This window comes from Oryzias latipes, chromosome 24 (genome assembly GCF_002234675.1).
Source record: "Oryzias latipes chromosome 24, ASM223467v1".
NCBI classification, from domain to species: Eukaryota; Metazoa; Chordata; class Actinopteri; order Beloniformes; family Adrianichthyidae; genus Oryzias; species Oryzias latipes.
Genome location: NC_019882.2, coordinates 6,901,767 through 6,924,925, shown reverse-complemented (window position 1 = coordinate 6,924,925; position 23,159 = coordinate 6,901,767). Strand labels below are relative to the sequence as shown.

The 23,159-nt window shown below is 38.8% G+C and overlaps 1 protein-coding gene across 2 annotated transcripts in view; it reads right to left on the bottom strand.

Annotated features, from left to right (window-relative positions):
• Nucleotides 1-2,570: 2,570 nt before the first annotated feature.
• The window catches only part of LOC101173029 (glutamate receptor ionotropic, kainate 2), a 68,559-nt gene continuing 47,970 nt past the window's right edge, over nucleotides 2,571-23,159 (bottom strand). For both annotated transcript variants that reach the window (XM_011491587.3, XM_004083458.3), the window contains exons 12-16: nucleotides 19,330-19,448; nucleotides 17,428-17,645; nucleotides 16,267-16,492; nucleotides 13,120-13,370; nucleotides 2,571-5,181 (exon numbers count right to left, since the gene is read on the bottom strand). In XM_011491587.3, the coding sequence (XP_011489889.1) occupies nucleotides 5,017-5,181; nucleotides 13,120-13,370; nucleotides 16,267-16,492; nucleotides 17,428-17,645; nucleotides 19,330-19,448 (979 nt within the window). In that variant the 3' untranslated portion in view covers nucleotides 2,571-5,016. The remainder of the gene's footprint in view (nucleotides 5,182-13,119; nucleotides 13,371-16,266; nucleotides 16,493-17,427; nucleotides 17,646-19,329; nucleotides 19,449-23,159) is intronic.

Sequence of the window (23,159 nt, the reverse complement as noted above, 5' to 3'; positions counted from 1 at the left end):
CAGGCGCTGAGCCAGCGCCCCCTTTAAATTAGTGCCCCGGGCAACCACCCGTACCTAAAACCCCTACTGGCATTGACCCACGATTAAATGCAGGACTCCAGCTTGAATGGAAAAACTATATAGAAGAAATTGTATTAAAAAAAAACTGTCCAAGCCTCAGCGCTTTTTTTGGACATAGTTTCTGCAGAGCGACAGGAGCTCATTAGAAATTTGCCTCAGAGTTGTGGGTGTGACATTGAGCAAGCAGCAACCCCGGCTCTGCCTTCCCCTTCCTGTTGCAGAACGGAGCGGACGGTTTCTACGTCACAAATAAAGTCTTTTTCAAACAAAAGTTCTTTGTTAGTAACTAATTCACAACGATTTCAATAGTAAAAAGCTCAAAAATGCAATTTTGAGCTTAATTTCCTAATTTATGTTCTCAATCATCAGAAAAATGTCATACAAACACATACAATGTCAACACGTAAATATGCAAAAAACACATTGGAGTGAGTCTTTAAATTTGGGCTAACAGTTACTTTGGTTAAAGGTTTAGCCTGAGTAACTTTAGCTATAAAATTACACGCGTCAAAAATAAATACACGTTACATATAAAAATGTTGATCCTTTCATGTGCAAAACCAAATTTAAGCCGAAAAAAAGGCTGTATTACCATGGTAAATATTTGTATGAATGTACTAACTTGTCCCAAAAGCCAAGTTCCGTGATTAGGGTTTGGGCCCCCGGGCACCCGCCCTCGACTGCCACCCAAACAACATTGCACTGGCCCCTTTTGAGGTCTCCTACGGGTGGTGGGCCCATGGGAGGGTGGTCCCACGTTGCTCTTTGGGGCTGTGCCTGACCGGGGCCCATGGGAAAAAGCCCGGTCACCAGGCACTCGCCTGCAAGCAATCCCCGGGCCTGGCTCCAGAGTGGGGCCCCGGTGACGACAATCCGAGCGACGTAATCGGGTCCTTGTTGATTCTTTTCATTAGGGGGTTCTGAACCGCTCTTTGTCTGGCTCGTCACCCAGGACCTGTCTGCCATGGGAGACTTTACCAGGGGGTTAAGCCCCAGACAGCTTAGCTCCTGGGATCACTCAAGCTCTCAAACTCCCCCACCACGTTAAGGTGGCGGTTCACGGGGGAGCCATCTCTCGGTGGATGGAGTGTCCCTGCCCCAGGTGGAGGAGTTTAAATACCTTGGGGTCTTGTTCACAAGTGAGGGAAGACCGGAGCGTGAGACTGAAAGGCGGATAGGAGCGGCGTCCGTAGTTATGCGGTCGCTGTATCAGTCCGTTGTGGTGAAGAGAGAGCTGAGCCAAAAAGAAAAGCTCTCAATTTACCGGTCGATCTTCGTTCCAATACTCACCTATGGTCATGAGCCATGGGTCATGATCCGGATGCCTCTGGAGAGGGGTTCCGGGCATGTCCCACTGGGCGGAGGCCCCGGGGAAGACCCAGGACACGCTGGAGAAACTACGTCTCTCGGCTGCCTGGGAACGCCTCGGGGTCCCCCCAAAGGAGCTGGAGAAAGTGGCTGGGGCGAGGGAAGTCTGGGGATCTCTGCTTAGACTGCTGCCCCTGCGACAGCAGGGATAAGCGGAGGAAGATGGATGGATGGATGTACTTACTTCTGACATTACACTTTAAGGTGCCAGTCATGCATGAACCCCCTTTTTTGTTTTAAATCAACTCATTTATTTATTTATTCTTTTAGTCTTTTTTCCATATACATTTAAATTTAAAACCTTAAATGTATCTGTCCTCTTTCAAAAATCCTGACTATTGCTGTAATGACTCAACGATTAGTTTTTTTCTTTTTTAAATAAAGGTTTATGAACTGCTGCTTCTTCAAAGGATGAAAAAAAATCTGAGTAGACTTACATGATTTTAATCTGGAATCATGAATTATTAATATGACAGGAAAATGAGAAAAGGGTTTTTTTTTCTCCATGAAATCACTCTTGACAGGCATTATTAGCTTATAATATCTATGTGAAACCCAAAGTCACATTCAGGGAGAAATACTCCGTCCACGGCGCAATCACGGCCATCAACTGGCAAATGAACAAGATGTTATCCGAGGATACCTTCCCAATGACGACTCAGGAAAAGGAGGAATGGGACTTAATATGATGGAAATAAGTGTGACACTCTAAATGGTCTCTGCTGAACGCACTGACGCATGCTTTGACCTTCCCTGTCACTGTGGAGGGTGAACAGGGAGGCCACTTGTGTTGTGGCGGTGAGCTCCAGCTGCAGAGACTTTTCCATTGTTGCTCAAACAGCCGGCTGTGGAGAATGAACAAAGAAAGATCAGAGAGGGAGGTGTGGAACATTGCTAGGTCATTCTGCCAGCATCATGAGAATGCTGCACCGACGTGAGGTGATTCCAAGTGTGGTATTTATGACTGTGCTCAGAAACTGCACACCGTTCAGTGAGACAACACAAGCAACAGTTTGGTGTTCATTCATAGTTTGTTGGACACAAGCCATTTATAAAACGCATTTTTTGGAATGTAATGCACTCAAAAGTTATCTTTTTAAAATATTGTCATGTATGGAGTTTTAGGAAAACTATGAGACAAATACAGAAGTAAGACATTTTTATTGACCTTCTTGTAAAAGCTTGCATCACTATAATTTTCCATAAACTCACATTTTTATTTTAACAACCAAGCCTTTGGACATGGATCTGGTGAATATCTCCACTTGCACCACTAGGTTTAGGTAGATGAAAAATGACAAGCCACAATGGCAGAACATATTAAAGTATAGCATCTTTCCCCGTCAATTTCTACTGGCTCAAATGCATCTTTTTTTATTCTTTTTTGTATTCTGAAACCCTGTAATAACGCTTAAAAATGACTAACTGGGCCAATACAAGAGCAATGGGTGCAGTGTCTTATCAAGTTTGCTTGCCATTTAAAAAGAAAACCAAAACTTACATGGAGTCAATAGCAAGACTTATAAGGACCAAAGGTGTTTGAGTGAAGAGAATACACATCTGGAGACAAGTAGCAGTTATAATCTTCCCTCGGCCCACGTTCTGTCATTACCATCGTGCCCTAAAGTCCATCAAGCCCACTTGAGGATATACAAGTGAAGCTCACACTGGCTTTCAAGCTAAGGTGCAACATGGAACATAAAAGCACTTTGAGCTCCTAATGATCCAAACATCAGATATACTGCAGCTGCACTGTTTCATACATTCAAAAGCTGCCCATCATTACCACTGGCCTCTGAGGTTGTTTTGATAGAGTGCTAGAAGCAATTAGAAACATCAACCAGTGCAACACGAGTTAGTTTTGATGCAAACTTCTAGTTGCAAAATATATATTTTTGTATTCCAGTGTTATTGTATCTATGCAACCTGACACAGATTGTTTAAAAAAATGTTTCTTGAGGTTGGTTTGCATTGGAAATATGGCTTTAATGATACCCCTGCTGTACTGATACTATTATTTGTGGATCTAGGCCAATAAATCAGTCAGGCCAATTTAATGGCTGGGAGCTTGTAGCAGATTTATTGGCATAGATGCATACAGTAAAAGTCAGCTGAAAAGAGCAGAAATGCCAAATTAGGTTTGTGGTATTTCAAGAAGTGCTGTCTTTTCATCAATTAATATGAAAAGATTGTATTTTCAAAAAAAAGATCTTACCAGTAATAACATATTTGTATCTGTTTTAACTTAGATTAATAAATAGTTTTCTTTTTAAAACTGCAACTTTTTGAACTTGACACTTAAAATGTCATTGTGGTATAAGAGGGCTACATAGCTCCAGTTAAACACATTTCTATTCCACACCAGCAAAATTTGCATGCTTTCTCATGTCTTTCATGTTGACTCATCCGAGCTACGGTTAGTTACCCACACTTGCTGTCCGTAAGACTTTACTGACGGAGCACCAGTTTCCATAATGAGTCACTGGATTTTTCTACTTTTAGCATCACCTCGTTCACAGCTCCGTCACTCTCAACCACCAATGTCCACTACATTGTCCCCAGACAGTATGTACAGCTTGGCCCCCGTGAGACTGGCAGACAAAAGACTGAATCTCTGATTGATGACAGAAGTGAACCCCACACAGCAGAGCCTGAGCCCGTTGTCAGAGTCTGAGGGCTGAGTCGGTATCTGCTACATATTTTGTCCACAGGAGGGGCTACTATGATACAAAGTAATACAAAACTTCTTATTCTTGTACAAAAGAAACAAACAGTTCCGTAGAAAGTCTGCATGTTGAACAACTGATAGATATAGACCGAAAACTGCAGAAAGTTTGTGTGGACAGACATGTTTGAAGGACTGGACAGTTTACATTGCTTGTTTGAAACATATTAGGCATGGTTGAAGTTCTTTACAATGGCAGAACTTTGGCACAAGAGAGGCAACACAGAAGAAATGATAAGTATTTAACAAGATGATCGGCATAGATGATCGCAAACTAAATATTACTTTTATACATCAGTTCATTAAAAACCATGGGGCACTCGTTACTGCTCCCTTTATGAAGGTGTAAGATTAGTGTTTGGTCAAAATATCTGTGGAAAACTGGAGGGAAGGGATCTACTGGGTCACACACATGAAGGTAAAAAAAAGGGGGGGGGGCTTTTGACATCAACAGAAAAAGTACTACTGGTGTTACTTCAAAAACTGAGTTTTTCCTTCTGCACAAGTGTTAAAGTGACAAAATGAGTGTATATCTGCTATTTTTTTATTTGAAGAGTGTTTGATAGAGTTCTCACATATGGTGTGGAGCAAAAAAAAAACATGTTTTAGCTTTCAATTTACAGATTTGACCAACCCAGACCAGAGAAGCCTTCATCTTCAGCCCCTTTCGAAGTGTCACAGTGGGGTGACCCTGCTCCGTTATTTTTATTTCCACAGGAAACATCTGTCTACTTAAACTTGTGGGTGCTAAAGGAGTCCTGTTGTTACTGCTAACTTGTGCCTGTCGTTAAGTCAGCATTAACTCCCCTTGTCTCCCCTTCATGGCTTTCACCAGGGGGATTTGCTCAGGGGACGGTAAGCGTTCATGCCATGGTTTCCTTTCCCGGGAGTCTTCTGTCGTTGAACGTGTGCATGTTAATGACCTCCTCTGTTTTGACAATGACAGGCGGCTGGGGCTTTTGCTTGAGACGTCGTTGGCACTTCAGAGATACACGCAGCTCGTCCATCATGGCGCTGCAGAATGATCGCTGTGCAAGGATAGAAAAAGCATCACAGTTAAGGCTGGAGCCACTCTGGACAGATTTAACCAAACGGTTTTGCTTCAAGCTTAAAGCGGACACTTTGCCTTAGTAAAACTACCACTAGGGGGCACACACTGTATCTGAATGTTATAGTGATCTAAGCCAGGGGTGCTCACACTTTTTCAACATGGGAGCTACTTTTGAAATGAACTTAGAGGCAAATTTGAAAGTGAATGAGGCAATTATTTTTAATTAAATTGATAAATTTAGATTAATTTGTAAGATTAAAAACATGTTTAAAAAGTTCCTCTGTCACTTTTCCCTCAGTAGCTTGGCTTGGACCTTTCTTCTGACAACAGAAACCTTCCGTTTACATTCTGTTTGAGATTCTTTTTGGGGGACTGACCTCAGGCCAGTTGAGAACAAATAAGGCACCTTCTTCGTTCAGGAGTCTGATGCTGAAAGCTCACACCTTTCTGAAATTTAGGAGGAGGAAAAACTCAATGGCTATATGTCCACATTCCCTTGGGACTATCTATAGTGTCCTGGATTTTAAAAGTAATTAGGACACCATGTTCACTTTTTTTTTCTATACAGAAAATAGGATGTCACAGATTTCCTAAAGTAAAAACCTAATAAATATGAACATTTTATGGAAACTATTTATGAATCAACTGTGTTCTGATGATTTAAACTTGAGGATTTATAAGCGATAAATTAAAAAAGATTTTTTTCACCTGAAAAATAGTTACCAAACGTTTTAGTCTATGTTCAGGAATTTGGTGAGAAGAAACTTCTGGGAAACTTCTTGGGCACTGTATTTTAGAATAGTAGATTTAGACAGCTCTACAAAATAGTGAACACACTACATAGTGTACTAGTGAAGAGTGAAGGTATTTGAACACAAGCCATATCTGCTAGTGGAGCGTGGGGCTCAGTGTAGCTGAACAGGTATGTGCAGAGATGTGTATAATCTTTGATTGGCTGTTCTGCATGTCAATCAAGTGATGTACCGACAAAAAAGAATAGTTGGCTAATGGCAATTTCTAATAAAAAATAAAAAAATCTAAATATTTTTAAGGCACACTATCTACCTTGGTTGATCTTGTATTGGGCACCTCTGATCTACAAAAACCTCATGTTCTAAATGAGGATCATAAAGCAATAAAAACTATATTTCGGTTTATGTTTTTATGACTCTGTGAGCAACAACTTCTATGACAGCCAATAGAATTGCAGCATATTTTTAAAAAAATGAAAAACATATATATTTGTAGCCGTTTTATAAATGTTGTTTGGAGAGTTTGCTTAGGAAAGGTTAGGAAAAAAAAACCTCAGAAATTGCAAAAATGTTACTGGAGTGAGGATTTTCACAGAAGCTGATGGAAAAAGTCAACAACAGAAAAATTCCTTCATGCTGCCTGCAGTGTGCATTACTATTAAAATAGTTTGTTTACATGCTGTAATTTTGTGAATTGTTTTCCTCATCCTACACTGCACATGAACTATCAAAAATATGATAGCTGACAATTTTGTATCTACTTTCTGTTTTATTAAGGACAATGAGTTATTTGGAGTCAGATTGATGATGTGTGCTGGGGTAAACACATTCAGTGATAATTAATAATATATTCTTCATGAGTGGCACAAAATTTGTTTAAACAACACTTTTCACTTAAAGTGCTTATTCTTTTTTGACCACTTACAGGGTTATATTCTATTTTTTGGTAAATGTTACAGGTTGAAACTCTTTAAATGGCTCTCCATAACAGTAAGGATTTGTGACTCAGAATTGATTTATGAAATCACTTAATGGTGTGGGACCCGCATACTTGTCAGATGTACTTGTGGTACAAAAACCCAGCAGGATTCTGAGATCTGCAGGAAGCAATCAGCTGGTAGAACATGGAATCAGAACCAAACAGAGAGAGGCAGCTTTCAACTGCTATGCTGTGCACAGATGGAACCAGATTCCTACTGAGCTCAGATGTTCCATAACCATATTTATATATATATAAGTCCTAACTTAAAACTTTTTCCTTTTTTCTAATGCCTTTCTTTGAGGCTGCATAACTGCTGCTTCATTTAATGTACTGTACTTCTATTTATTTCTCACTTTTTATCTTTCAGATTTAATTTTGTTATACTTTTATCTCATTTTCCTGCATGCTGCAAAGCTTTGGCACTTTTGCAAAGCAGTTTAAATTGCCTCTGCGAACAGAAGGTGTTTTACAAATAAAGAGGCTTTGCTTTCATTTTGTTGCAACTGTGCCTTGTTTCTCATTAGATTTCTTTATTTGGCAGAAATTTACAACCTGGAATTACCAGTTGTTTAGCCGCATTATTATGTTACAGTTTAAGTCTTGGGTTTTGGTTTCCTCCTGTTTAATTAAAGACCCACTCCAGTGAATACTGTTTTTTTGGTGTTTTTAACATGTAATAGTTGCATTTTTCTGATGATGGAGGACATATAATAAAAAGATTTAGGTTCAATATTGCATTTCTGAGTATTTCTTAATTCAAATTGTGAATCAGAAGAAAAGAATGCTCGCTGCTCTGACCTCTATGCAACTGGGAGGGGAGGGGAGGGGGGGGGGGTTGCTCCAGCCTATGGTCCCGCCCATAACTCAGAGGTGAATTTCTAATTAACTACTGCCGCTCTGCAGACATTAAGTCTTAGGAAAGGCTAAAATCATTTTAGCCGTAATTAAAAGACAACTGGGAACACTTTTTAAAAAGGCTCAAAAGATGATCAGAATGACTCTTTGGTTCGGTCTTCTTGGTTTTGTTTGTCTGGATATTTTAGTTTCGGATAATCTTCTTGGTTTTTTGTTTAATCATTTTTTCATTTTGTCATGTTTAGGTCACATTTTAGTTGAAGTCTTGAGTCAAGGTTTTGTTTTTTTTCATTCTAATTTTTGTTCTTTTGGTGAATGGCTCCAGTCTGCTGCATTTGACTCCTCCAACAGCAGTCGCCATTACAGATTTGGATCTCGCAGAAAAAGTTTTACAACATGAAAAATCTGATTTAATGTTTAATTATGAGTTCTGATTAAATACTAGGGAAATAATTATACAAAAAGAAATGAATCAATTATTAACTCATTATTAGCTGAACTAATTATTAGTTCCATAATATAATTGGATTAAGAGTTAGCAATTAAACAAACAATCGAGTCGCGCTAAGAGCATGATTGTATCCCCTAATTGACTTTTTTTTTAAAATAATTTGCTTCATCTTTTTTATTAATGCTGCAACTTGTTTTAGTTTTTAAAATGTCTTTTTTTTAGGAAGTGATTGCATTTATAAATATATATTAGTTAGTTTAATGAGCAGGTGGAATATTTTTCATTACTTTGATCAGTTTTCATCTCCTTTTCTTGGACAGTTTGAGCTCCTGTTGGGAGAACTCATCGAAAACAGACCCCATCTTTGGCTGTAATGTTGCAAGCATCAAGGGTGGTGGTCTCCTCAATCATGCTGTAGATTTGTTGCAGTGCAGGTTGCAGTGTTGGTAAAAAATAGGGTGTGAACATGTAGTGATCCCTGTTGGGATTTGAAATAGAGTCTCCCAGCAGTCTATGTCCTGCCTATCTAACAGCTTGCAGGTTGCAAATCATGTATCCTTGTGTATGTTTTTCATGTTGCTGTTGCTTCATAGTCCAAGGATGAAGGTTTTTTTTTTTTTACAATGACAGTTATTTAATTTTTTTTAAACGAGTTAATCGTTGTATATTGTTCATTAATTGAATGCTGTTTAAGATTTTCTTTTACATAACAAAAATGTTGAGATTGTGGCAGGTTTTGTTCAGAAATTCTGTTTTCTCTACACATTTGAGGGACTTCAAACCTATAAACAAAACAAAATGTGAACATCCGCCTTGGAAAGTTGCATTAACTTCCTGCAGAAAAACTCATAGTAAAGAAAATTCAATTTTAGCAATGTAGCAATAGCTACACAACTGAAACACTTATTTAACTGCTTCTTGTGGCAACTCACACTTTTTATCTATAAATGTGCAAATGGGGATTTCCAGTGACAAAACACACATTTTGAATGGTGTAAGGAAAACCTAGTGTACATATTTTACACACTAAAAGAATTAAACAACTGTACTGAAATGGATTAATTCCTGTACAGAGTCAAAAGTATCCTAATGTAAATAAAATTTAGGATTTTCAACTTGAAATCAAAATTAGGGAAACTGCAAAAACATAAAAATACAATTTTGTTAAAAGAAAAAGCCACAATTGTTATTGAGTTAACTTGAAAATGACAAAATTATTGATAAATAAAAATTTACGTTAAAATTAACCATCTATCCATCCACTACTGTTGGGCGATGGTAGGTTCACCCTTAACCGGTCGCCTGACGCCTGCAGGGCCACAAACACTCGGTCAGACACACTCATGTGAACACCTGTGGGAAAGTTAGAGTGACCAATTAACCCATGAAGCATATTTTTGACTGTGGGAGGAAGCTGGAGTGCCTGGTGAAAACCCACACATGCACAGGGAGAACATACAAACTCCAAACAGAAAGCTTCCAGACAGGATTCAAACCACACCTTCTCACTGTGCGGTGAGAGCACAACCACTGAAAACTAGAAAATTACTTTTGAACAGATTATTAATAGTAACCGAAACATTTAGTTGCATAACTTGCATGCTTTTGGTCAATATCATGATAAAAAACATAAGATCAAGCTCGCAGGTAGCAACTAAAGCTCCAGAAAGCCTGAGAGTCTCAATCCAGTTATATTTTTATCTCTTTTAAAAGTGTTCCTAGAGGTCTTTAAATAATTATTGACATTTTTAGGCAACATTTTTTTTAAACTGTCGATATCTAGGACATAGTTTCTGCAGAGCGGCAGTAATTTATCAGAAATTCACCTCCTAAGTTGTGGCCAGAATATGCCTGCACTCATTTCCCAGCAGGGTCGCAGTTTTAATCCTAATTTTTTCGTATATCTCTTACATCATGAGAAAATGCTACAAGAACGTGTTAAAAACACCCAAAACACAATTTTCATCGGAGTGGGTCTTTAATAGTCCTGAAAGGTCACCCTGCACAGACTCAGGACACCTCATGCTAAATGCAGCAAAGCAGCCTCAGAACAGAACCAAGTCTCCGTCATGCTACGTGTAGAAATAGTGTTCTTTCCTGCAAAGTGTGTTAAATGTACCGAATGTAAGACCATCTCTAAGGATCCCCAGACACCTGGTGACTTTACGACCTGTGTCTCAGAATTACACAAAGACCTCAAAGTGCTCAGAAATAGACGTAAAAGAAGGAATTTGTGGAACTCCACACATGTGGAACCCAGAGTGAGAATCCGGAGGCGGTGAATTTTAATGTTATTAAGAAACAGTTTTGCTTTAAAATTGCTATTTAATGTTGTCATTTTGCTTTTTGCCGAGATGTTAATCTGGCGAAAAGAAAAGTGTTCTTAGAAATTGATTTATGCGTTAGAGGACAAAATATCTACAACAGATTTTTATAGGTGACCTGAAAAATAGTGCCGTAGTGAAAAAAAACGTCTTCAATGCCCGGATTATTAATTATGTGGCATGGAGTGCTGCAAAATGTCAACATGCTTTATCATTGAGTCCAGTTTCCATACATTCCTGATTATGCAAAATGTGACTCCAATTAACAGAGAGATGGTTTAAAAATGGAAGAAAAAGATTAAAGAACTTGTTTTTTCTTGTGTTCACGTGTAATATAGTTATCTCAGATGCAATGACTTTAGATTTTTGTTGCTCTTCTTTTAATTCATCAGGATTTTGAATTCAATTTATCTTCTCCAAGGGAGCATTTTAAGAAAAACAGAGGTAGTGAAAAAGGAAACAAGACAAAAAAATCACAATAGAAAATTTGTTGTTTAGAGGAAGTGACAGGGAGTAAAAGAAGACTCGTTTCAATGCAAATTTGCAGTATCTTGGCAGCTCACTAAGTCTTGACATTTGCAAAAAACCTTGAATATTATATTGCACCCTACTGTTCTTGATTATTATTGGAAAACAAATATATAAAGTACGTGGAAAAAAAGCCTTTTGCAATAGGGTAACATTCAATAAGAGCACTGTAGGAGAGTTTTGAAACAATTGTATGATAAAACCCATTTGGCACAGCAAAATGAATTTTATTATGTCTACAAATAAGACACAGATCCCCTTTCCCAGAGATATGAACAAAGAAATTGAATTCTATATAGAATTTCACATAACTTCCTTGTAAATGAGCATTGGTTAAATTGACACTAATTTGAAAATCTTCAAACAGACATGCTGTATCATTCACAATGCAAAAAACCTTGTTTAGAATCAAATGCTCAAATAACTGATAAAAACTTTTAGTTTTTTTATGCAAATGTGTAACAGTCAAATCAGAAGCAATCAGTGATTAGGCTAAGAAAAGATAAATGTGATTTCATCAAACATGTTCTGTGTATTTTCAGCTAGATTTCCTCTTTTTTATTGTCAGTTCTAACATTTTAAGCATCCAATTTATTTTGTTTTCTCGTGGAAACAAATTGATTCACATGATTACAACAGGATTTGATCAGTTCAACTTGACTAGATTAAAAAATTATTAAAAAAATGTTTTGCATTGCCATCAAAATCCAATTTTGTAAGTTGATAAAAGACTGCATCTTTAACTTTAGGTTTAAAGAGAACATTCATATGAAACCTAAACAATGAAAACTCACAAAGAATCTTTAATTTTTATGCCTTAAAATGAGCATTAGAAACAGCTTTAAAAAACAATTGATATTACCGTATAATATCTAAGTAAAATTTTCTTTTTAAACCTGCAGGCTTATTGAAATTTTTAAGAAAAAAAAACACAGAAAGAATAGAGACATCTCTGAGAAAAGAAAAAAAAGAGGAAAAGCAGTAGAAATCATTGACAGTTTATGATACATTCGGGCTATGTCAGGCTGAAGTATTCCATTGACTAATGCTTACTTCAAAGTTACATTTAAGAAAAAATCTCTGGTACAATTTCAAAGTAATGATTTTCCCACGAAAGCTTGTTGCATTTTCCTGCCTGAAGCAATAACAACATACAGTGACTCTATACTGACAGAGACTGTAATGACTAATTTTATAGCCTGCTGCAACAATTTAATTTCCCTAAGGGGATCAATAAAGTATTTTTGAATTGAACCAAATTGAACTGGATACAATAAGACATGATGAGGGATGAGGGAGCAGCTATAAGCCCAGGTCTAAAATGATAAAACTGTAGTTAGAGATGAAAGTCTCAAACCTGTCTTTAGTGGAACTGTGTTTGATGAGATTTAAACCTTTCTTACAGTGTGACTTCAATTTTTTATACGTCTGGGCTTAAAATGACCTTAAAGACAACGCCCCCCTAAAAAAAAAACACTAAAAAAATCGTTGTTTATTTTTTTGCATATTTGCACTTTAAAAAATCAGTCATGCTTATATTTTCCTAAAAAGATAATTTTAATTGCAATAGCAACAAAAAATAAGACTTCACTGCTAATTTCTGCAACCGACTGACTGCAACTTCCTCAAACGTTTTCCCTTTAAACCCAGTTGGCACGTGCTGTATTCATTTGTACCACAGATATGAAGCATGACACATTGCAGTACTCAACCCCATGTTTATTCTGATGCTCCTGATGCATATTCATGAGTGATTAAGTGTGAAATAAGCCTTTTTTCTACTTTGTACTTTGCCTATTTACCATTTTATTTAAATTGGGCCAAGATATGTTAATTAAACAGCAAATTCAGCATAATGATGGTAAGTTAATTCAAAAAAACTCTGCAATGAGAAATTCAATTAACAGTTTGACTCGGTTTGCGTCCCCCAAATTTATATTGAATGAGATATTTTGTGCTTGAAACATCACGGGTGCTTGTATTTGCAGCAATAGGTTAGGTAAAACCTTTTCTTTCAACATACCTTTTCCAGTTGGGCATTCTGCTTGGACTTGTACAGAACCTCGCCTACAGCAACAAACACCGAGAGCACCAGTCCAGCAGCAAGCACGATGAAAATGCCCCCGATGTTCTGTACACCCAGAGCGCTGGCCTCTTTGCTTTCCTCCTCAGGACAGCCATTGCCTCTCCACCACTTCTCCTTCATCATGTGCAGCTTTCCTTCCTCTTGCAGCTGCAGAATTGCTATTGTGATCTTGTCTCTGTACGGAGAGCCTGCAGATGCAAAAACATGAGACTGGTGGAAAATAGCCAACAGTTGGTGGAAATAAAGAGGGGTTTTGCCTAATATAGATGCTGATGTGTTGGTGGGTGTATGAAACACGTTGATGCTTGCATGCGATCACATAACCTGTCATGTTATTGTTGGATTCTTAAAAGGGAGTTTTTGTAAGTCCCTTTTCAAATCCCGCTAATCCTTATTTTCGCAGAGTGATTCCAAAATTCTCACACTTCTCTGCAGAGTGGGAATTATGATGCTCAGAGAGCTGGCAACAATCATCCAGCTTTGTGCAGCAGAGCTGCCGTTGATTTTGACAATTAGCTGCCGCTTGCACCCGCTTTCAGAAAACATAAATTGTGCCTATAAACAGAAGAGCCCATGTGGGGTGAACATTACATGGTTGTATATGTTTGGGATTACGCAGTACGTGGGTGCTGAAGATAGTTTCTCTGTCATTGCATGTGGATATTGAGAAAAAGAAGTGAAATCCACAGAAAGCAGAGAAGTGCCAGAATTAGTGACATTAGAGCGCGGCTGGATGCCTGCGTGATCAAAGCAGCAATAATCATGGCAGAGTAGGGGCGTGCTTTTTCCTATCCATATTGTGTCACAACATATACTCCATCAAGTCAAAGTGCATACTCTGCCTCAGCCAGGCCAAGAGAGACTTACAGTTATTGAGAGGACTGGTGTTTGCACTGCTTTAAGGGCTTGTTAGTGTGTTTAAGTGATTACAAACTCATCCATAATGAATCCTGGATGTACATTTACATTTGAGGCGCTTGGCGTTACTGCTTACAAAATGTGTTGTAAAAAAAACATGCAACAAATGCGTTTATCAATCACATTTTTATTCAGGCTTAATTTGGATTATTTTACAAACAACATTCGGGCTCCAAAAAGGGAAACGAGCTGAATCCCAGGCAGTGCGCGCTTCCACTCGCTTTCATCCGGTTTTGCCTGTGAGAACGTTTTTGCTCATTCTGTCTGTGTCTCATCTATCATTTAGCTATCACCATCCATCACCCTTTCATCTTCAAGATTCTGTGTATTTCCACTGACAAAAGGGACGTCGGAACAAAACTGAAAACACAAGGTGTGACGGATTTTTTCTTTGGCAGCATGTTCCCCCTTCTTTTTTTTGCCTTATAAATAATGCTTTTGTGGAAGCGCACCTCTGCTGCTGCACTCTGAGACGATAACCTACACTTTTGCTCGTTAAGCATGTATATATGTACCGCTCTTAAAACACACTCCTATAAGTATAAAGCATGTGAGCAGCATACCCCTTCTTCATTTAAAGATAAGAGATATTTCAAGTATCCGAGTCCCCTGATTCCAGCTACTCTCATATTTCAAATGATTAATGATGGTCTAACAAAACAGGCCTTGGATAAATGCTAATAGGATGGGTCCTTAGAGAGGAGGATATGGGGAGTGGAGTCTGGGTAAATGGAAAATCGCTGTGCCTGACACACTGTGCATATACAACTACCTGACAGATATCCTACACCAGAAGACATCCATCATTCTTACAGTCTGGCCTCAAGTATTAGGGTGATCACTGTTTAAGTCAATATATGTGAATGACATATTTGCGTTTTGGGGAAAAAGACATTTGAAAGCTGACAAGAACTAAAAGGTTAGGCTTTGGTTTAATGGTGCAAAAAGTCTTGTGAGAAATGAAATGCGGTGTAGCAGTGAAACGCTGCACCACAAAGGTGGGTGTGAAGCCTTAGGTCTATGGGACAAGGGCTCAAGGACAAAACCACCATTAAAAAAAATACTCTTACTCTCCCACGATTGCTTTTGGCATGAAAAGTGAAATCATTTTGAGCTAATGAAGTTAAGACCTTTTCTGTCGCCGAGGAAACATTCTGCCGGCTCTAATTTGCTTGTTGAGCAATGAACATCAAGATGGAAAAAAAAGAAACGTGTTTCTGGGCAGCAATAGCTTTAAGAGTGGGCGTTTTAATTACTAACTTTTATGGATTTGAACACTAAACAGCTTATCACAAAGTTAAATTGGATTTGCGAAAACACTGGGAAGGGAAAAAGGGGAATTGATCCATGTCTTTGCTTCTATATGTAAATTTTAAAGCCATCGTAAAGTTTTTCATCACCTATAGAGACAAGCGGCTGTTTTTACAGGAATGACAGTTCCATCATCCCCATAGGCTCATAATTGCTCTTGAATCAGCAGCAGAAGTGTGTTTTTCTCTATAATATTCAATGCACTGAAGACCTGTCAGCTGGCAATACTTCTTGAAACTTGAGATAGTTTCAGTCAGGTCGCTCAGCTTCAGTAAATTGTTGCTTTAATTTATTTTGGATGCAGCCTCTCTGCGTCATCCCCAGATTATATGATGGTTTTGATTAGGGCTGAGTTGTGGGAGAGCTGTAAACAGGTGTAAGTGCTCATCGCATTCTCTCTGAAGAGCTTTTTAGTTGTGATTTAATGACCAAAAACATCTCAGAACAGAGTAAGTCAAAGGGAATTACACCGCCTCTGCTTTCAAGTTGCTCCATGTTTCTAATGCTTCGCACTCCCTGCCTTGCCTTCTGTGACCCCCAAGTAGAACGAAGAAAAAAGATTCATCTTTGATTTTTCTTTTGCTTTTTGGGAAAATCTTTGAGATTAGAGACAAAACTCGCTTCTTCAGGCTATGGGCTGCTGGCACATTTCTCCCATAAATTCTGCCTTTCAGTCATTTACTTTTTTACTAAGTTAAACCTCTTAGATCCTGCTCTGTTGAAACATTAAACCTATCATCAATCAATAGTGGTTTACACCGTCATTTATCATCCACTCCATGTTCTGTTGAAGATGTAATAATAGCATCTCTCTGACCTAAATAACACAGTAAGGAACACTGTGGTGTGACTTACCCATAGGTGTTCCCACTCCATAGGCTCTGGAGTCGATGAGGCCTCCGATCTGTGTGAGGTTGCAGTTGCGCTGCGTGACAAACTCAATGGTGGTGGACTCCATGAGAAAAGCATAGTCGGAGGTCAGGACACGTTGGATGCCCTCCTCCACATTCTTAACCATCACAGACTGCCTCCTGCTGTTCATAAACTCCCACATCTTGTCATAGGTGGAGATTTTTGTTTTCTGTACAAAAGCAAAGCAAAAACTCAGGAAAGACACAGAAGGGGTGGATTTTACTTCTATTTTTCAGCTTGTTTTTCCTCACAAAATAGCTACTTTTTAATATTTTACTAAAGCAGTAGAATTTTTAGGAGTTTTCTAAAATGAGATTATTTCATTTTTGTAAGGATTTGTCTTCAAGGCTACTTGTGGTTTTTATAACATGCGTTCACATTATGCAATTACTGATCACGTCTTCAGGCAAACTTCATCATTCAGAGTTTATATTTTAGTTATTAATTATCACCTTATATTTTTAAATACTTCTGTTTTCTTATGTTTACCATGGCAAATGTGTGTGTCTGATTAGTCTGAAACAATTGAAGATTTTGGAAATCCATTTAAAACTCTTAATTCAAAGAGGCTGCTCTTATATAGAGATAGAGATATCTATCTCTATATATATGTATCTATATAAATACATATATAGATGTATATATGAGAAAATGTCATAAGAACATGTTAAAAACACTCAAAACTTCATTTTATGGAGTGAGCATTTAAAAAGCTAATTTTTCTTATCAAACAGACAAATTCCTAACATGGTGTTGGCTTTGGAGCTGAACCACAGAAACATGACATCACTCACATATATCTAACCCTCACAGAGGAGCCCAAACTTAATGCATATTGCTTTACCATTAATCTGTTTCCTAAATGGGACAACAATTCACTAAATGGAAATCATTCTCTATTAGATAAGGCTTGGGACTGGCGCTCAGGGCTACATTCATTAAGAAAATGTTTGTTGAAGTCATGAGTCAACGTCTATCAAGGGATTCCTATTTGTTCTACTGACATACTGGTGTCTCAAGCAGCCACAAAACTGCTCTGCATGAACAACTAGTTAGATTTAGGACTTTGAAAATGAAACTTCCGCATTTGGCAGACCCGGCTACCTTGAAAAATGTCATTGTTGCACCGTCTTCCACCACCCCATACGGGATTTTAGTTTGTTTAGCCAGGTCGTCAGCAGAGTCTATCGGTGACTCCATCCTCTCCACCGTGAGGAAGGCAGCCAAGTTAGCTGTATATGAGGAAATGATGATGAGGGTGAAGAACCACCAGATGCCTCCCACTATTCGAGTTGACAGGGCCTTGGGCATGAGCTCCGAGCCTAAGGTGAAGGAGGTGGCAGGAGAGAATGTCACGCAAAAAAACACATATACCTGCACAAATAGAAACAGATTTTAGAGCCGGATTTTAATTTCAGCATGTAAACCATTACAATTTTATTTGGGTAAATGTAGCTTTAGGACGATCTCTGTTTTCAGTTATGACAGACAAGCTGGTGACTTTAAAGGTGAGGCCACTTGAGATTCTTCTATAAACAAGATCATTTCAAACAAGTAAATGATGCTGTCTCAGTCAAAGTGAACGATTTCACTAATGCAAGAGACACTGGATAGCTGCCTTAAACATCTGCTGGGAACAAGGTGTTTGCATAAATCAATTATTTTAAATCAAACTAAGTCAGTATTGATTGTTCAGAAGAGTGTGGAGTGAAAGTGAAAGGCTGTTTGGGCCAGAGAGTCATGTACTCAAGGTAACCTCACATCCTGACTCCATACCCCACTGATCTTGAGGTGCTGATGAACCAATAGCAAGAGAAGAGGAAGCAGAACATCATTAAAGGGTATCACTGCTAGCGGTGAATGTTTAGCCTAAGTTATGAAGCAAACCCGTTGGAAAAATAGAAAAAGGTTGCGTATTTCAGCCATGCAAACATGCAGACAGGAACAGGGAGTGATCTGTCCAGATGTGCTGACAGAAAAACATAAATTCTTGGGGTGTCAAGAGATTTAATCCAGTTTTTAAAAATTTCACGGTTTAGTAAAATACCGAGACGTGGGATTTGATAGATAAGGAAGTCAATGCACAGATATATATTCTCCCATTTGGTTTCACAGCGGAGGAGTAATTCCTTTGTGCTGTAAATAGTGTGCTAATCCTTCTGGGACATTTTGTACGAGATGACAGCACTGCACTGTGAAGCAGACGTAACGGGAACTGATCAAAAGCCTTCTCATTTTGTAGTTACCATTTCCTGCACTATGATTAAATTCAAGAAAAATATGTCAGTTTCCACTTTAAGTGCAGTTACACATGTTTTGATTGTATTTCCCTGAAGGAAGCACAGATTTTTTCCCTCTCTGCTCTTTAAGGAGAATACAGCTCCAGCACTGTTTTTGCAGCCTTTTCTGTGGCTTCTATTTCAGTCGGATGAAGCGTCCCAATCCAGTTGGCACAAGTGTACATTAATTGATCGAATAGTTACCCTAACAAAACATGGTTCCAGACAGACATTTAACCTCCATCTTTCTTGACCACATGAAAAAGGGGCTTTTTTTAAAACTTGTAAGCCAACCTTGGGAGGCTACTCTGTTATTTCACTGTTGTTATTGGCAATGCAAACAGAGGAAAAGCTCTTGAAAGCATGCAGCTCTTGGCTGAACTCCATAGTGGAATATCCTCTGGGAGTTCCCACAAGTATTTGGTCTGATAGCCCCTGAAGTAAATCTCATTTTGCTGGAGTGACATAAAGGTTATAAATCAATCTCTTTCATATTCACAATTCTTATTTGGGGATTTATTTGTAGCTTTTGCTCGGTGCAACAGCGTTTATTAAAAAAAAAAAAAAAGAAGAAAAATAGGACATTAACTCCTGGACCTTCAGTTCAGAGTTCTCTTCTCATTGCCACTGGCTTGGATTAAAAAAAAAATATCAGCTCTAAAGGACAGTGGGGTATAGAGAGCTTCAGCTCCACCAAGCAACTGTAGCCGCAGGCTGAGGTAACTACCTTGCTGCATGAGAGCCCCAACTCCAAACCAGAAACTATTCAGCAGCGTAAAATTGTTTTCCACTACATCCGAGTCTGGGTTGCATGGATGGGGGTTGTACCACTCGTAAGGGCTAAACCTATAAGGAAAAAAAGCAGAAAGACAACACAAGTCAGCACAAAACAAACATTTTTTTTTTGCTGGCGCAGATTAAACAGCTGATAAAACGTAACTTTAATAAACAAAGCAAATGTATGAATGGAATTGTGGCCTTCTGATCAGAGAGCCTGCAAAAACCACAGCGAATCATTTATGCTTTTGCTGAAATCACTTTATCGGCATATTCAAATGCCATCAGTTTATTTGTAAGAGCAGATCAATAGAATGGAATAACACTGTCAGGAGCAATAATGTCCCTGTGCGTGATGATCTTTGGAGCTCGATTTCGATTTACTTACTCTGAAGCTCTTTAAAGTTTCTCCCAGCAACTGCAACGGCTGTTAATCTAAACCACATCCTCCGTAAAATGTTATTTTTTTGCTCCAGACTAATTTATCTTTCCCTTTTTTTGTGCTTTTTTTCAGAGTCAGGTCTTTTCCTGGTAGCTTTTTCTTATTTCTTACCCTTCCTTTGCACACTCACCTCATTCTGTACCATTTCCATCTCAGCAGCTTTCAAAGCATCCTACCTCCAGCTGTTTGCTTTCTCTATCAGCATTTGACGTTTACCCACTTCTATCTATTTGCTGCCTGCCTTAGCCCATTCTCACTGTCTTTGGGTCAGTTGTGGACATTTCTAATTTATTATCCTAAGCAAAAGTGGCACAGCATTAGAGTGAGGTGATTGGGCTTGTGTTAAGCATAAGGAACAGATTGAGTTAGTGTTGAAGTGGCTGATGTAGAGAACATTGTTCATGCACAGTTGAGGGCTCTGTCAGGTACTTCTGTTGAGGAGCTTTTCTCCAAGTTAGTGCATGCTAATAAGCCTGCGGGCAGTCTTAAGGGCTTAGACTATGTAAAAATGTGACACCAATTTGTCAACAGAGACTGTTTGTGATGCACAGGAACAGATATGTGCTCTTAGTCTTTGCAGGAGTATTTACTGGCATTACAGCTTGCCTTAACACCCAACTAATTGCTAGTATAACATTAAGAAGGGTGGCAAACACAAAAAAAAATCAATCAGGTCGATGTATGAAGTTTAGATCTTTGGGGGAAATACAAGCAAATGAGGTCAGAAACCGTGATGCTCAGTAATTAGTGGGAAATATAATGAAACGCAGAAGATCAACTCTTCCTCAGGTGACTGAGAATGTCAGTGCAGGACGTGACCAGACTGTGTCAGCAAGAAAAGTCCATTGACAATTACACAGGGTGGGGTATAATTGTGAGGTTGGAGAGCACAAACCTCTCATTACACAGATGAATGAACATTTAAGGCTGCGATTGTGCAAAAATAAAAAAAAAGAGCAGAAAAATAAATAAAAATACACAGACGGTGGCTCACATAGATGTGGAAAAGGGTGATTTTTTTTCTGTGAGTCATCCTTCACAATGAAATAGAATAAGCCTGCCTGATGTGGGAGTTTGTTGTTGGCATGCTTTTGGGTCACCTTGTCCTTTCAGAGGGAAGGATCACAGCAAGTCAACATGGATTTCTTCAGAGAGACAGCTATCCTTTTCCATTTAATACATTTGTTTTTCTGTTGTACTTCACATCCTTCCTCTACCTTTGCTGAATTATTTTTTTACTTTTCAACATCAAATTTTGTCTGTGTGACGAATAAAGCCTGCAATCAATGCAAAGAGGAACTTTTTATTGAAATCATCTTGTTTGCGGTCTAATTAAACGTATTATTTCACAGGCGTCGTGAAGGTGGCAACATATCTGTCACATTGCTCTCCTTTTACAGCTCTTTGCCTCGCTGTCCCCTCGAGGAATCATCTATGTGGACATGGCCGTGATGACACACTATAATTCTTCCTGTCAACAACAACAGGATGCCTGATTTACTGGAATGTCAATGAGCTCTGTCTCCTTGGAACCACAGGCAACTCTAATGGCACAATGGCCTTGTGGAAGTGTGTGGGAGAAATGATGTGTGTGTGTGCACCTACGTGTGTGTTTCTATTTATGTCTGGGTACATCAGTGCCTCAAAATGTTTCCACAAATGCTTTTATAGTTATTTGTGTGTGTGTTTCTGTAGTTGCAATTGTGAATCAATCCTTTTCAAAGTCAAATATATTCCGTGGTTGTTCACAGTCGCTGCGTGCAGCTAAAGCAGATTGAGGCTGACATGTGATGTATGTAGGCGGCAAGGTTGTGGGTGTAGATCTATACAACGCACACTTGATTGGATTGTGTTTGTTCCTCTCAGCATCCATATTGTGTACAGGCCTGATGCCTCCTCTGTTTGACCTTTGCCTGCAGCTGGTCTGTAAGTCGTGTGTTGCACGCCGATCTCCAGGAAGAAAGGGAAGTGGGACATGCAGATGTAAGGTCACCTCCTCACCACGAGCTCGGGGGACAGGTCGTATTGCACTCTGAATTCTAAAATAACTCGCTATGCCTTTAACTCTGCCATGTTCCTGTGTGTCCTCCTCTTTGCTTCTCCCACCAACACAAACACAAACCATGGGTTCCCCATTAACAGTCTGTGGGATTCAATTGCTATATCTGTCTTTACAGATTGTTTGACTTTCCCTTCAAGGCTAAGTTAAAAAAAAAAGTCTGTATTGCGAAGAGGTTAAAACTCCCAGGCACCAGGAGCTTGGAGCATGCAATAATGCACCGCAAATATATTTAGATGAGTGTTTGCGTTCTCTTTTGTAATCTCAGAGAATGCCATTTGTTGTTGATAAAGAGGGTAATCAATTCAGCCACAAACGGGGCTGGCAGAAACCCCTGAGTGAAGTGCAATTCTCTGGAGGCTAAAATGAGATGGCTTTGTCAAAAAGATAAAGGCGAAAAAACGAGGAAAAGACAAAGGGGGGAATGTGTTTAAGAATTGACTTAAACATGTGAATCCCTAGTGAGTTTCAGGTAATTTCATTCGCCAAAATAGAGACTTTATGAGCTTATTATACACATGAATAACCTGTATGTAAACAAAATGATCTGTTGGTGGCAGTTTTTATGGGAAAACCAGCTCAGAGAAATGTAGGGAAGAATTCATATTTTCAAGCACACTCCATTCATTGACACTGTGTAGAAAAGGACTGAGTCACTTTGCAATTTAATGCTAATTACTTACCCTAACCAAGTGCGGAAGCAAAGAGCTAAAGATATACATTTGCATATTCTGAACTTACTTAGGTGACAGTTGCTGCTTTCTTCTCCAGTGATCATTTTGCCGATAACATTTTCTAAAAACGTGCAATAAACCCAAACCTCTGGGGATGAAAGACGAGGTTGAGCCCTGGGGTTAGCATACATTAGACTGCGTCAGTCATGCACGGAGCATTTCAGGCAGATAGGTTCAGCAAAACAGTGTAACAAGAACTGTAGGTTATGCATTCATTATAGCTGATTATGAGACATTTGGCAGCTGGCCTTACAGTTGAAGATGCGTATGCAAATGTATTCTCCTCTCTGAATACACTGAACCACTGTAGACCTTTTATTCCCTCTTTATTCAAAAGAATCTTAATCATGCCTGTGAAGCAAAAACAATGTGTTGGTCTGAAGCATGCAATGGTATTTTCAGTTAAATGTTTGCTTTGACTGATATTTATTCCCATGACTAACTTATATGACAATAACAAGGCCTGTGGCAAGATGGGAAGAAGCAACAGCTGCATGTTAGTATGAGCAATCAGGTAGTTAGGTGGGGAAGGAAAGCAGGAGAGG